The sequence below is a fragment of the Hippocampus zosterae genome, chromosome 4 (genome assembly GCF_025434085.1).
Source record: "Hippocampus zosterae strain Florida chromosome 4, ASM2543408v3, whole genome shotgun sequence".
NCBI classification, from domain to species: domain Eukaryota; kingdom Metazoa; phylum Chordata; class Actinopteri; order Syngnathiformes; family Syngnathidae; genus Hippocampus; species Hippocampus zosterae.
Genome location: NC_067454.1, coordinates 14,983,176 through 14,997,699, shown reverse-complemented (window position 1 = coordinate 14,997,699; position 14,524 = coordinate 14,983,176). Strand labels below are relative to the sequence as shown.

Below are 14,524 nucleotides of genomic sequence, written 5' to 3'. Positions count from 1 at the left end.
ATTAAAATCGCTTTTATGATACATGAAACTGCTATTCACACAAGGAGGCAATGTGCCTCCTGGCCACAAGAGAGCAGCATAGCGCTGCTAGTACTGAATGATGTCTGCCTAGTTCTAAGAGTACCTGCACGACCTGTATTTCACTGAAAGGATAGCAAATACATGCTCAATATCCTTGTTCTTTAAGCCATTTGATGTTTTGTCTAATTTCCTTGATATCCTTGTATGTTCTTTTCGGTCACTAGCCAGACAATTTGGTGCATTTGGGCACACTAGCAGAATGGCTCGTGATAACCAACAAAAGTCTACAGCCTACTAGTAGGATACAAGTGGTACTTGTAATAAGTTTCTAGTAGCGTGTCCTAGACATTCCGCTAGTGCACTGAAGTGTCTTAATAGTCAAGGGAGAACACCACGTGAGAGCATATGAGCACATGATATCAATGAGATAAATAAACATCTTTCCACACTAACTTGTTGGCAGAGTCAACGCAGCTTTCTACCGCCTTGTCGGAATCTCAAGAATGATCACCTTGCTATGGTGCTTTTTTACCAAGGCATGTTAACCCACACCACTTGACAGGGAAGAACAAGGGCCACTCCAAAGGTCACTTTGTCTGTATCTCACTCAATGGCAACCGACAAAGGTCACTTGAAAAAGGGGCCATATCTATTTACTTACATCTACTTGGAAGAATCAATTGTCTTTTTGTAGCTTTTGGGGCAGAAAGTGATCATAATGATAACTTTTTAAGAGGACGACAAGGTTCAGTTCAACAAGGATGACTTCTCAAACACAACTGATGAGTTCTCATACACGCTACTGAAAGGCGTATTTCAGTATAATGTGAATGCATTTCAGTAGTGTGCGTGAGAGCTTTTCAGTATTGCCAAAGAGTTAATAAAAACTCAGTAGTGTGAAAACGTGTCAGTTGTAGCTATTTGACAGTTTTTGTAGCAGTGCAAACAGCTCCTAGCAGCCGTGGTGGGCAGGACCGGCCAGGAAATACACCAGCCGTTCTGAAAAATTAACATATTTTCCCCAAATTGCAGATTGGCACCCCACCCCTGGTCTGAGTGAAAAAAAAAACAATTACCGGTACTTCAGTTTCAGTCTTGTGAATGTGAACATTTTCAGGAGATTCAACAAGTCAAGTCAACAGTATTTCTAGAGCACTTTCAAACAGCCATCGCTGCATACAAAGTGCTGTACATGGAGCAATTTAACATGCACAATAAACAGTAAGACAAATCGTAATAAAGGCGGTAGAAAGCACCAAACAGTAAAATCAAGAACAAATCTAAGTCATGCTGAGTCGAATGCCAAAGAATACAAGTGAGTTTTGAGGAGGGCTTTGAAGATGGGCAGCGAGGAGGCTTGCCGAATGTTCAGTGGGAGGTCATTCCAGAAAGAGGGACCAGCAACAGAAAAGGCGCGATCCCCTCTGAGCCTCAGTTTAGTTCGTGCCCCAATTTTAGTGGCATCAGTTGTACGTTTCATTCAAGTATGAGAGCATTTTCGTCGTGTTTTGAGTAGTTTCACTGGTGTGTAAAAATGTCTCAGTAGAGTGCTGAACAAATGTGCATGTTTCCGTCGCCCATGAAAAAAAATTTGTACTGTATTATGTACTTTCTACAGAAGTATTTCAGTCATGTATGAGAATATTTCTGGCTCATGTTTTGTCTTGTATCGAAGGTTGGGACACTAGGAGAAGAAGACGGGAGATAAGACGGAAGCAAGTTTATTGAAGTCACACCGTAACAGTAGCGAGAGGTAGTGGCAGGAATTAGCTTTCAATCCATTTTGCATCCTATTGCTTAATTAGAGGGAGTGCAAATAATTACAGTGATGCAACACTTTTGATTGTCAGTTTATCACATTCCATCAGGACAATTCGGGGGATGTTACAGCTGGTCCACAAACAAGCCAAGGGCATTGAAAAAAAAAAGAGGAATGAGTAGTTATTGATTTGTTCATTCAACAAATCAATAACTGCAATAAAAGGCAATTAAAAGTACATATTTCAGAAATTGTGTAATAGGAGTAAATAAAGACTAGAGTAGATGTATTGAGACTGGTATAAAAAGAAAATTAAAAAAAAATGTCTGTGTACAAAGTCCCTCGTTCATTGTTCCCTAAAAACCCCATCAAAACCAGATTTTTGTTTTGTTCATATGAATAAATACAAAAACAAACAAACGAACAAAAAACATCCTTGCTCTCTAAAAATACATTCTATTTAAAATGGCCGGTGTATTAAAAAAAAGAAAAACACAGATTGTGAGATAGGTTATAAAAATAGAGGGTATGTCATGCAGAGGCAGTCGTGTGCAGTGCATTCAAGTTGGCTATTGACATTCTGGCCACACTTGAATTTGACAAATACAAAGCAACAAACATATTTACACATTTCTTTTCTTGGAATGACCCCAGAGCTGCTCAAATAATACTGAAGCAATTCAATGATATCCTGCTGCCGGATAGGAGTCATTTCAGCGCAGTGATTTGGTCCAAGCATTGTTCGTTTTTGGTTCGCCTACAAGCTGAAAGTGGACAGGACGTTGTCCTGACTGGACGAGCGCTTGTAGCTGGAAGTGGAGCTGAAGTACGTCTCCCCGTCCGTGCTGATGTCGTCGTCGTCGTCGTCATCGGCGTCGTCCAATTTGTTGAGTAGTGGTGCCGAAGCGCTCTTACGTCTGCGATGGAAAAACCCATTCGGTGTGCGTTACGGGTGGGCAAACTGTTGTGCTTGGGGGTCACATTTCAATTTTAAAACAGAAAGATGGGCCGTATTATTTGCAGGTGATGTTTTAATCAGTTTTATGGAATAAAATGTCATTTAAAAATGTTATTTAAGATTCCTTACATTTTTATTTCACAAATATTCAAAATATTTTCAATGTAAAGATTTTTTGTATTGCTTATAATGAATTCAATTATAATTAACCAACTATTTAATACCCATTGCTCCTTCACAATGAGAAGAGCCAAATGAGGTGGCTTGGGGATCTTAATACAATGCTCCGGGGCAGCCCACTCAAAAGGTGTTCTATGGCGGTCCCACCAGGAGGAGGCTCCGGGGACAACCCAGGTCATGCTGGAGAAACTAATTGACAGCCGCAACGAAAAATAATCATGATTGCCCATGCTAGTATCATAACCCGTAAATACTGTACATGCTGAAGTACAATCCAATAATAATAATTTGGATTTTATATACTGGTACCTCGTTTATAAAAGATAAATTTTACAGAATATTTTATTTTGGAAAAACAACCCAGACTAAATTTAGCTCCTCATCAACATAAGGGCTGTTCACACGGCAAGATTTGGTCCGGTGCTGCGCCGGGGCTGCCCCAGTAGAGCGTTCACACGTGCAAATTAGCTCCGGCGTAGCCCCGGAAAAGAGCTTATACCGGACCAAATTTGACCCACCTCAGGGAGGTGGGTCAAATATTTGCTCCGGGGCAAATGCTCGTTTGCGAAGCAGCACCTGTGTAAATTTGCACGTGTGAACGCAACTGGGTTAAATTTGCTCTAGAGCAAATGCTTGTGAAGAGTACGTATGGCGAGAATACGTTGCTTTCGTGCTCTGTCGGACGTGTCGTTTGTTTCATAACGACACAAGACTTGGCTGGTAACATCTTTCCTTTTGTAGGAGACTGGACTGTCTCGGAGTTGTTTGTTCACAACCCCCTGCCCCCCATATAATTTATTTTGTGATGTCCCTCTCTTGATTTTCTGTTTGGCGCATTAGTGTTTGCTTTTCTGAGTGTCATTGAAGTCATCGTTGATTTACGTTTTCGTGGGCGGTCACTCTCAAGCAGAAGGCACGGAGACCGAGAAGGAGAAGGACGTGCCTGTCCAGTAGTCGCTTGAGTTGTGTATATACAGTACGTTTTAAAAAGAACCAACACGACAGCTCATTTGTTTTCTGTCGTTTTGCTCCACTGCAGAAACTGCCGTGTGAACAGTGACAGTGTCGGGGCTGCCCCGCTCAGCGGCTTTGTACGTGTGAACGCTCCACACAATTTGCTACGGTGCAAAATATATCGCAACAAAATATATCGGTGCAGCGCCAGAGCAAATGTGTGCCGTGTGAACGGCCCTATAGAAAGCTTTTCCCTCGGTTGACATGAATCACTTAAACAAACGTCCTTGACCAAATTTACACATAGTGCTATGCCACCCTTTTATATGGAATGAGCACAAAAATGCAGAATTCTCAATGACATACGTTATTTATCCTCTGTAAAAAATGATTAATGTTACAGCAGTTGACTGAGTCATGTTCAATAGTTGAAAGACTTCTTAGTTTGAGTCTGCAAGGCTGTGTTACACTGCCCTCGGGCGGCCAAGTTACGAACACTAGAAAGAGCCGCAATAAATTTATCATAAAGCACGTCTTCATTCTTTACATTCTGTTGAATTATGTTTGACTGTGTTTTTATAAAATACAGTATGTTGAACTACATTTTTTTAAATGAGAATACATTACACGTTTTTTTGTTGGGGGTTTTTTTGGGTGGCTGGAACGGATTAATGCCGTTTCCATTCACGTCAACAGAGATGATTTAAGTAGTGACAAGAGTTTTGAGTTGCAAGCATGGTAACTAACTGAAACATGTCAAGGCACCACTGTATGTGAAATTGTGAATATATGAATATGCAAATACGGAAAATCATTTATCACTTTGGGCCCAAATTTGGACCAAATTTGCACATTCTTTTACTTACTTTGGTTGCGTTAGATATTAAAGCTGTGTGTTGAGTTATCTTAAGGGGGAAGCACATTTACACTGATACAAGCAACTGTATTGTAAGCATTACATTGGAATAATCTAAATGCTTATTTACGGGTATCAGCAGCACTAGCAGTGTAGCGGCCAAAGGAAATAAAAGGTAAAACGTTCCAGCCGTATTTGCTGATTGCGTTGCTTTGTCGCTGTTCTTCTTTACCTCATCTCACTGCGCAGAGACTTGAGCTGACTCTGCAGCTGCTCGTTTGTTTCTTGTTGCTCGTCCAAGTCTCTCTGCAGCTTCTTTTTGCCGTGTTCCAGTCTGTCAATCTCCTCCTCAGCCTCGTCCATCTGCCTCTTCAGGGCCTTCAGGCGCAGATTCAACTGCGGGCGAACATGGACCCAGGTCAAAACAGCGTTGGATGTTTTGGACTCGAGAGGACAAGCGGGTTTCACATACTTGGTCCTTTTGGTCCTGCATGGTGTGGTGTTCTTCCTCCACTTGCATCATCACCTCTTTAACTTTCCTCTCCAGCCTGCGGTTGGACAGTTGCAGGTTGGCTCGTTCCCTGAAGGACATGAGTGACATTTTAAGATCCAACTGCATGTTCTTTTGACAGTTTTGCCACAGATTATGTAAATGGTGCCTGGAACATAAGACATTGTAACAATGAAGAAGAGAATGAAGACTTGGATGAAGAAGAAAACAAAAACATGCTGCCTTGACATTGAAAGAACGGAGAGGTCAGACGGTGTGGTTGCCTTTTCTAGTTTTGGCTTCCGGCGAAAAGCACTTTCCACATTTTCATGTGTCCAGAGAATTGAATTGATCTATTCGCTCGCAGACGTTTGTAAAACTAAGTTCCCTAAATCGCCCAACTGGCACCAGAGATACATCCTGACGTGAGCCCAACCTCTCTTTTGTGATGTCACAAAAGCGGAAAGAAAAAAGACCCGGATAGAAGACAACCAACTCTGGTCTTTGCGGAGTGTGTCTGAGGTGAGGTCATTTTGAAATGGCGCAGAAGCGAGTCTTGCTTTGGAAAATACATCTCACCATCTGGTGCACACACCTTTATACCAAACACAACATCGGGCAAGACAAGTTTGTGTTTATTTATTGTCATTTCCTTGTTCCCCGCTTTGACATGTGTCTGGAAAAATCCACTCGCAGGCCGTTATGAATGCAATTATGACAGCTGAAACTGTTAGCGAAGTAAGAAAACTTCTCAACGCACACACACAGAAAAAAATTACGTATCGGAACACAAGAAATCCCACCTGTAAAATTACAATGCAACCAACAATTACGTTTTTGATTGTGGATACATGCATTTGGGGGACCGGATCAAACATAAGAGAGAAAAAAAACTGTTGAAGGGCAGTTTTGGTGAAAGTAATATAGACATTGTAAGTTAAATAAAAGTAAATAAAATTTCCTGCTGCTTATGGTCAAGTGCAGCACAAATTACTTTCTTTGTTTTACATTTAATGGGCGTGGCTTACATTTATTTGCAGACACACAACTACGAAAAATGCAGTGCGCGATGCAGACTCGCCGCATGGCTTGAGTTAAACTGCTGTGGCATTTTTACATGCTGTTCATCATTCACTCCACGAACTTTGTCCTGACTTTCAAACCTTGAAACAACATTTCTACTTCCATCCCTTTAATCAGCTCCTCTCCACTCCTGCTGCGTACTTTGACCTCACCTCTCCTCTCCCTCCAGGCGCTCCTCCAGCTCATGAATGCGATCCTCCAGCTGCGCAACCTGACCCACTTTGCTGGACTTCTGCGAGCCCTCCAGATCAGCCAGTTTGTTCTTTAGGTCTTTGCTCTGCGTAGGAAGCCACATAGAGGAACATGAGACCTGTATGCTTGTTGCTCTCACACAGGAAACTGAAGTGGGAGTTGGTGCCTTAATTTTTGAATGAAGAGAAACCTTATGGAGGCTGTGGTGGTGTAGTGTATGTATGTCCTCTAATACAGGAGGATGTGTACCTGTCTCTCCAGAGCCAACTTGTCACACTCGGCATCCTGCCGGCCAGCCCTCTCCTGCATGAGTTCATTCCTCATCTGGTCCACCTGTCAAGCCCAGACATGGTCACAGCTTTACAATTACTGTGACAGACTTTCTGCACAAACCCAATTTTGCACTCAGTAAACACCGGAGTGTGCGAAAACAACAGAGGCCTTTTCATTGAAGCGGAGAGGCCCTGTGGTGAAATGTTGTGCTGGATTGTCTGGTTGAGCCGCATTGTAACTTCTGCGGGGCCCTTTCATTGTCATTTCTGGGTGACGCAATTGTGAATGAAGAGAACATGTAGAGTGGTGCTTAAATAAGGAGGGATCGACCGCATACAGTTCATGGGTCGGCTTCACCCATTCTCTTTGCTGGAGAATAGTTGCATATTTTAGTCCATATATTTAATAATTGTAATGTTAATGTTGCTTTTACTGAGTGCTCTTTGTATTTAACTAGTTCCATAATGTATGTCAGGTTGTCATTGTATGTGAACCCACTGTCATCCACTTATATACATGTTTTTTTTTCCCTTAATCCCAGACCCGCCATCAACAGTGAGAACCTTTTAAGAATCCATACCTGACCCCGGCCTCCCCTCCTCACTCTTTCGTCTTATCATTATAACTCCTGCACATATTTGCACTGCTTTTAAATTCTGGTATATATATATATGAAATGTGTATCCCCCTTGGTACACTGTTATATCTTGTATTGTCTTATTTATATATTTTGTAAATTTGATATAGTTTTCAATACAACATGTCATTTCTTTGTTTGGCCTGTGTATAAACTTTTTCTGGTATTGTCATTAAACAGGTTGAAGCTTCATTGTTATAGATATATTCACTATTTGCCAAACTGCTGCTTGTTGTTAAATGTGAGGAGAGGTACCTAATATAGTTTTAATTAGTAATTCATTCCTGAGTCCGTTATCCATTTTTTCCATTTCTCCCTGCTGCAACACACACACACACACACACACGCACACACACACGCACACACACACACACACACACACACAAACACACAATTCAAATGATCAGCTCGAGGACCGGAATTGACAACTAAGCACGAATTTTGTCGTTTGTGATTTAATTATTTAACGACAACGACATTTCCTGTAATACCAAGCCCATCCTTAATTAAAAGTCAGGTTTCTCCACACAGGATGCCCACGAGGACGACGAGCCCAGTTTAAACCAACGTGAGGATGAGAACCGATCAATTTGGCCGCAACGCTTCTTTTTTTTCCTGTGACGGGAGCGAAGAATTGGTGATATTTTATGCCAATTAGTAGGTGACAGTGAGCCGCTGTGATGAGCGATGGTCCCTATAAAGCGGCGTAACCCAGTGCAGCGCTTGAGGGAGCTGAATCAGCAGACTGGAACATGTGGTGAAACTAATCAGCTTTGTGAGAGGCGGTGGGAGAGGAGAAGGAGATTACTCTCATTTAGACAGGAGAGTAGCACCTGGTGCCAGAGGAGACGCAGGTGTTCCTCCTGCTGCCTCCATAGCCATACAGGCCCCCACACAGCGCCACACACCCACTGCGCCCTTGTGAGTGGAAGTGTGTGAGTTTGTATGGACAGGCATTTGAGCATGTATTCCATATGCTTGACATTCAGCGTAAGGTACACATACTAGTGAACCTGGGTGCTCTCGTACACCTTCAGGTTAGCTGCCACAGCCACAGAAAAGGAGGATGCCTACCTGGGTGGAGGCAGAATCCTGTCTGCCTCACCACTCGCTTTATCTGCGTTTTTATACGATAAGCAAAACTAATTAAGTAACACACAAATATTGACCACATTTGTCTGACTATTGCAAATCAGAATTTACATTACAAGTGTCTGAACACATTAAATAGGTTAAGTACTTGCTAATAGCCTCCTATATTTTACTACACTAATTTCACCAATAGATGGCATTGTTGCAGTGTGCTATTTCTGGTTTTGTAAGGCATTGCTCAAATTGAGGTGAGGCTCAGACTAATAGTTGGACAACTACACTTTACTGGGGAGTACACAAGTAGACATCTTGTTGACTAGTTAATTTAGAATGTTATGATTAGTACTAGTAACTTGTCAACTAGTACACAGTCCTGCCTGACTTGTAACATTTAGTTGTTCTACTACTATGCCTTGAGCTGGATATTAAGTATAGTAACTACATTCATTCCTTAGTGCACTCTTCCTATTTCAGTGCCATTTGTTCAATAGAATCTTATCCTATCAGTACGTTGAATTGTATGACTGGTAAACTGGTAAAGGGACCTTGAACCGATAAAGGTATTGAAAATTGTTCTAACGGCTGGCTAGTGTTTGTGGTCATGCAGGCGCAGTCACGCCAATCAAACACTGAGCACTCAACCTCTTGGACTGAAAGCTCAAGTGTTGCCGTGACAACCCAACTGAACCAAAGCTACTTCTTTGTCTGTGCCAAGATTTTTTCCCCTCAAGTTTAAGGAGATTTGAAGTCTCCCCGAGATCTCTCCAAAAATGCACGCAAACCTGAGTTAAAAACGTGTGAATCACTAGCTAGAATTCACTACCAAACTGCTGCTTGTTGTGAGTTGAGTCCAGTTCACTTCCGCCATACAGCGCTTAAAGCTCAAATCTTTGCTAAGCAAAACAAAAAGCCGGCCTATTAATTATTATTTATTACGAATTAGTTAGCATTGATATATGAGAATCAGAACTGTTCCCAGGATCATAAAGGAACAGTAATAACTTGCAAGTGAACTTGGCAACCTGAACCCTGCCTGAATATTTTGACTGTCATGCTCATTTGCGACTGGCAATCTGCCAATCTCACACATGACACTAGACCATCTCACAATGCAACAACCTGAAGTTAGCCTGTCTGTGTCAGCGTTTATGTGCATGTACACAAAAATGCCGCTCAACACATTCAACTTGTGAGTGGATGACATGTTTCTGTCATTGACATATTAATGGTTGCAGGATGTTAGCGGGGGGATGACATCTGGATCTCATTTACAGGTTTAGATGGAACAGAGGCGCAGCTGTGTGACCTTACACGAGCATGGACAGCAGGCCACCGACCCAGGTGAGTGCTGATAATGAATATGTTCAATGTGGCCATGTGTGTACCTGCTCTCTTCCGCGGTCTAGCCTGTCCATCAGCTGGTCTCCATTCTGACGCTCCTCGTCCAAGTCCAACTCCAGCTGAGCGATTCTGTCCTAAGGAACATCACATCCGTTTAACAATATTAAAAAATGTACAGCAGCTTACAAAAGTGAAGAGACCCCATTGTAAATGTTTCGTATATCTTTTCATAAGATAATGAACAAATGTAACTTTGCTACAATGTGGTCAGCCTACAGCATATTTATTGTTCCCTCAAAATAACTACACAGCCAATACCGTCTAAACTGCTGGCAACACACATGGTCCACCCCGAAACGAAAATGTCCAAATTGTGCCCAAAGGGTCAATATTTTGTGTGGGCACCATTTTTTTTCCAGCATTGGGTGATCCCACTTTTTCAAATAGGCCACACAAAACATTTTCACTGAGGGGTGTACTCACTTTTGTTGTCAACAGCAGACGGCATAGGCCGTGCATTGAGTTGTTTTGAGGAGGCAATAAATTCTCACTATTATAAAAATCGTTTAAGAAACATTTCGACATTTTCACATAGGGCTGTATTCACTTTTCTTTCCAGTGGTTTAGTCAAATGCTGTGTTATTTAGTCAGTTTAAGCAGACAGTAAATGTAAAAATGTCTACTAATGTAGGGAAGTGTTTTTTCTTTAGTGTCATCCAAAGAAAAGACTTAATATTTTCCAAAAATGTGAGATGCGCACTCACTTTTGCGAGATACTTTTCTTGTTTGTATAAATTTGTGATCAATTCATCTGGCGTACCGTACCTCCATGAGTTTGAACTGTCGAGCTCTATCATCTTTAGAGTGGGTGGAGGTCTGCACCACTGCCTCCAGTTCGTTAACCTTTTTCTCCAACATCTTCGCGCTGAGCACAGCCTTGTCTCGCTCCTGCTCACACCGACGTAGGTCCTCCTCCCGGTGTATCAGCTACAAGCAAAGACAAAAGAAAAATAAAAAGCTACCGGTACTTAAGATTGTAGTCCTCTGCATCTGAGTGGAAATGTTGAGATGTTGTCAAGATGAAATGCAAAATAAATGCATGAATGCAGACTGATGACTTTGGTTTATACTGTACATCACAGCATTGCAAAATTGAGAATAAAGTCATACGTTTGTGAGAAAAAAATAGAAAAAAGTCTGCTTGTAATTTGTAACTAATATTTGCCAAGTTCACATGGGTGGAGACTGTTGGGGCATTGTAGAGCAGCTGGAAAAGCAAACTCAGGAGAGCTGAAGGAAGGAAGGATGTGAATCCAGACAGCACAGCTTTCACAACAATGATATCACAACCGTGGACGTTCTCCCCCTACTTCCTGTGCAGCAGCTGGAGAACGACACATCAGCGGGTATGTAGGAAGAGAAAAAGGAAAGACCTGGATGCTGACCTCGCCCACGAGGCGCATCCATATCAGTGAGGTTCTGACTAACACGCTCGTCTCGATCCTCAACAAGGCCTCCCATGTGGGGGAGACAAGATTATTTTCAAACTATCATCGGATTTTTCTCTGTACAGACTTCATAAACTTTCTCTGCTGTGAATGAAAAATGCTCTTCATCAGTTGTCAATTTGATCCCTCTCATATGGAAAACCAACATTATTTAAGGATTGATTTAATATCCTTGCTGTCCAACTTAATTTGTATGTCCTCAGCGATGGTTTCCGGTATGTATGGCCGCACAGAACAACAATGCTTGGGGACCTGAAAGCCATTTGTGTTTGTAAGGGGGATTTTGGCCCCCTTCGTGACACAGCGTCACTCAGTCAGTGAATATGTAACAGAACGTTGCTTTCTGTCAACAATTATTTCTTAATTAACTACCGTAAGTTAACAATAATTCTGTACATTCAAAACAACTGGCAACATTAACACACAGGGATAAAAGTGGGGGTTGGGGGTTCATGAAACAGAATACTAACTTAACTCATGGTACAAACCAAATATTGCAGAACCCTTAAAAAACAGTGCAAAAAACAGTTGTAGTTTCCTCAGAGTAATAGTAGTTCTTTTATCTAAGCAAAAAAAAACAGACATGTAATTCTTGACACCATTTACAAAATGCTGTTAGGCATGCTGGGAAGTCTCAACTCCTCCCCCAATGTGAGTAAGACAATTCAGCGCAGTTGTATTTGTAGTGAGTGCACTGAATTGTCTTACTAGTGAGGAAAAAGCTTGTACTAGTATATGAACATTCTTCTAAATATCAAGGATATTGAGTAAATGCTCAAGTCTTTCCAAAGTCTCAGGTCGGGGTCAATTGTATTCTACTCCCTTTACAGTGTGTATGAGGTGGTAATGTCCATTCCAAAGTGGTTAGCAACTACAAGAAAAACTGAAGGGGAACAAGTCTTCATTGTTGTCCACCCAAAGTTTTCACGATGATAAATAACAGTGCTATCAGAGCCATTCCCGTTTTACCGGTCAAACTGGTAACAAACATCACTTTGATGTCTGCGGGACTGAGCTGAGCAACATAATTACAATGTTGGAACAGGTGGTCACTGTAAATATATGCTCAAAATGTTTCCCTTGTTATGTAAATATTTGATTAATACATAACAGAATAATTATTACCATTCACATATTTCTGCACCGAACAATGGCATTCTGAACATTCCCCCGTGTGTGACAAGGGTGAATTTGTCACGTGCAAACAGTGCGTTGTGATAAGGGTTGTTAAGTTATGGTACAGCAGTCACCCATGAAGCACAGAATGATGCTTATGGCATGTATTGGTCAAGATGAGTTACAGCAATGGCTCATATGCTGTTTAGCATGGGAGCACAGTTGGCCCGGTTAACAATGGCCACGATTTAAGAATAAACCACAGCTTACCTCCTCTTGTAGCGTTTGCGCAGCCAGCAGGTACTTGTCAAGCTCCTGGCCCCGCTCCTTAAGAAGCTTCTGCAGCTCTGTCAACTCCTGGCGGTTCTTTTCCTTGTAAATGTTAATCTGTTCCTGCAGCTCCCGTGTGGACAACTGGGATGCATCCACAATGTCGTTCATCTAAGGGCACCGTAGGCAGAGAACAGGTCAAGTTAAGTGCACCTGTAAAGGTTCTGTGAATTTACGGTTCATCACACCAAAGCCTAATGTGGTGACTGCAGTACAGATTTAAAATTACATTTTAAGCAGGAGTTAGAGTTGAAAATACAGTTTAAACCCAGATATTGGGTTTCCAAGTAGGATGTAAAGTTAGCAGCGACCCCTTCCTTCCCTCTCTCCTTCCCTACATCCATTCCTTCCTTCCCTTCCTCCATCATTTCCTCCACAAATTCATTTGAAATGTGTATACCTATTTTTTCTACCCTGTATTACACATTCAAAACGACTACCGCTCTGACAGATGTCATCTCCCAACATATTGCAGAATGGGATGTTCTGGGGCTTCGTATGTGACTGAGCAGACAAATTAGTAGGGAACAATGAGTTCCAACTGCACCTAATTAGTGAAAGGAACAAAGGATAAAAGCACACAAACAGAAATAGCGTACACGAAGAAGTTACAAAATATGTTCCTGTTATACTGTGGCAGCAGCTGCCCTCTGTCAACCAATCAACACCCTTACATACCCTCATAATACAAACTCAAACACTTTTTCAAATTGTCAACGAATTGCGTCATCTTGGCTTCACTGATCTGAAATAACAAAAATGTGTTTTCCGGAACATGACCATCAATGTGAAAGGTCAGTGTACTTTTCAGGTGGAACAATGCCATTTCCCAGCGTTATTACAATTCTCTGTAAAACAAGCACACAATTCACTGAAAGTGTCATTTGTTGTGAAAGAGGCAACGAATTCAAGCAATTTCAAGAATTTCAAGCACATGTGTGGAATGGCAACATTTGAAAGCAACACGAAGAAGACCGTGATGCAAGCACGTATTTCAGAGGACAAACTTCAAGATTGTCAAGAATGAAAATGGTCATTGTGAAAAGTTGCAGTGTTTGTTTTTAAAAGCTGTGGGACTGTTCCGTTAAATGCGCTCAAAGCATGCCACTGCTCAACTGTCAATCAAATATCACTGCGACCTGAAAAATGGAACACTTTTCTTTGGTCTAACTACATTTTTGAAAATTAAAATTATAAACCATTTTAGCCACTCCCCCTGACCAAAATTCTGAAAAACTGAAATGGTGAAAAGCATGTTTAACACACTATTGCTATAAAGCTGTGCATGACCGTATTTTCCACACTATTATGATTATGAGGCGCACCTTCGATAAATGGCCTATTTTGTCAATATTTTTCATACACCTATTTTGTCAATATTTTTCATACATTGGGCGCACCGCATTGCAAGACGCAATCTACAATGCCTCTACTCGATGGAGTTACGCTCAGAGAAACGCCAACAGAACGATCAGATGTCAGTAAAGCAGCGACACAGTTCACTTAACCAACAGCAAGTTATAACATTGACTCGTTAACACTGAACTCTCTTGCCGCTGCTCCATTTCCGTGTTCAACTGTGTAACCAATCGCCTTAAGTTTGAACTCTGCGTTGTCAGCATGTCTCGAGCGAGGAGCCAATTTGGGTTCGAAATATTACCGTAATGGCAATGCGCATCGGATTTTAAGGCGCCCTGTGAGCTTTGAATAAAATGGAAGGCTTTTAGATGCACC

General features: G+C 41.7%; 1 protein-coding gene across 2 annotated transcripts in view; it reads right to left on the bottom strand.

Annotated features, from left to right (window-relative positions):
• Positions 1-1,726: 1,726 nt before the first annotated feature.
• cgnl1 (cingulin-like 1) overlaps positions 1,727-14,524 on the bottom strand; it is a 36,699-nt gene continuing 23,901 nt past the window's right edge. The window contains exons 12-19 of one of the 2 annotated variants that reach the window (XM_052063750.1): positions 12,731-12,901; positions 10,662-10,823; positions 9,881-9,970; positions 6,743-6,826; positions 6,454-6,578; positions 5,201-5,309; positions 4,961-5,124; positions 1,727-2,697 (exon numbers count right to left, since the gene is read on the bottom strand). In XM_052063750.1, coding sequence (XP_051919710.1) covers positions 2,538-2,697; positions 4,961-5,124; positions 5,201-5,309; positions 6,454-6,578; positions 6,743-6,826; positions 9,881-9,970; positions 10,662-10,823; positions 12,731-12,901 — 1,065 coding nt within the window. In that variant the 3' untranslated portion in view covers positions 1,727-2,537. Of the gene's footprint in view, positions 2,698-4,960; positions 5,125-5,200; positions 5,310-6,453; positions 6,579-6,742; positions 6,827-9,880; positions 9,971-10,661; positions 10,824-12,730; positions 12,902-14,524 lie in introns of those variants that run through there. The other variant, XR_007962159.1, reaches the window with a different exon arrangement.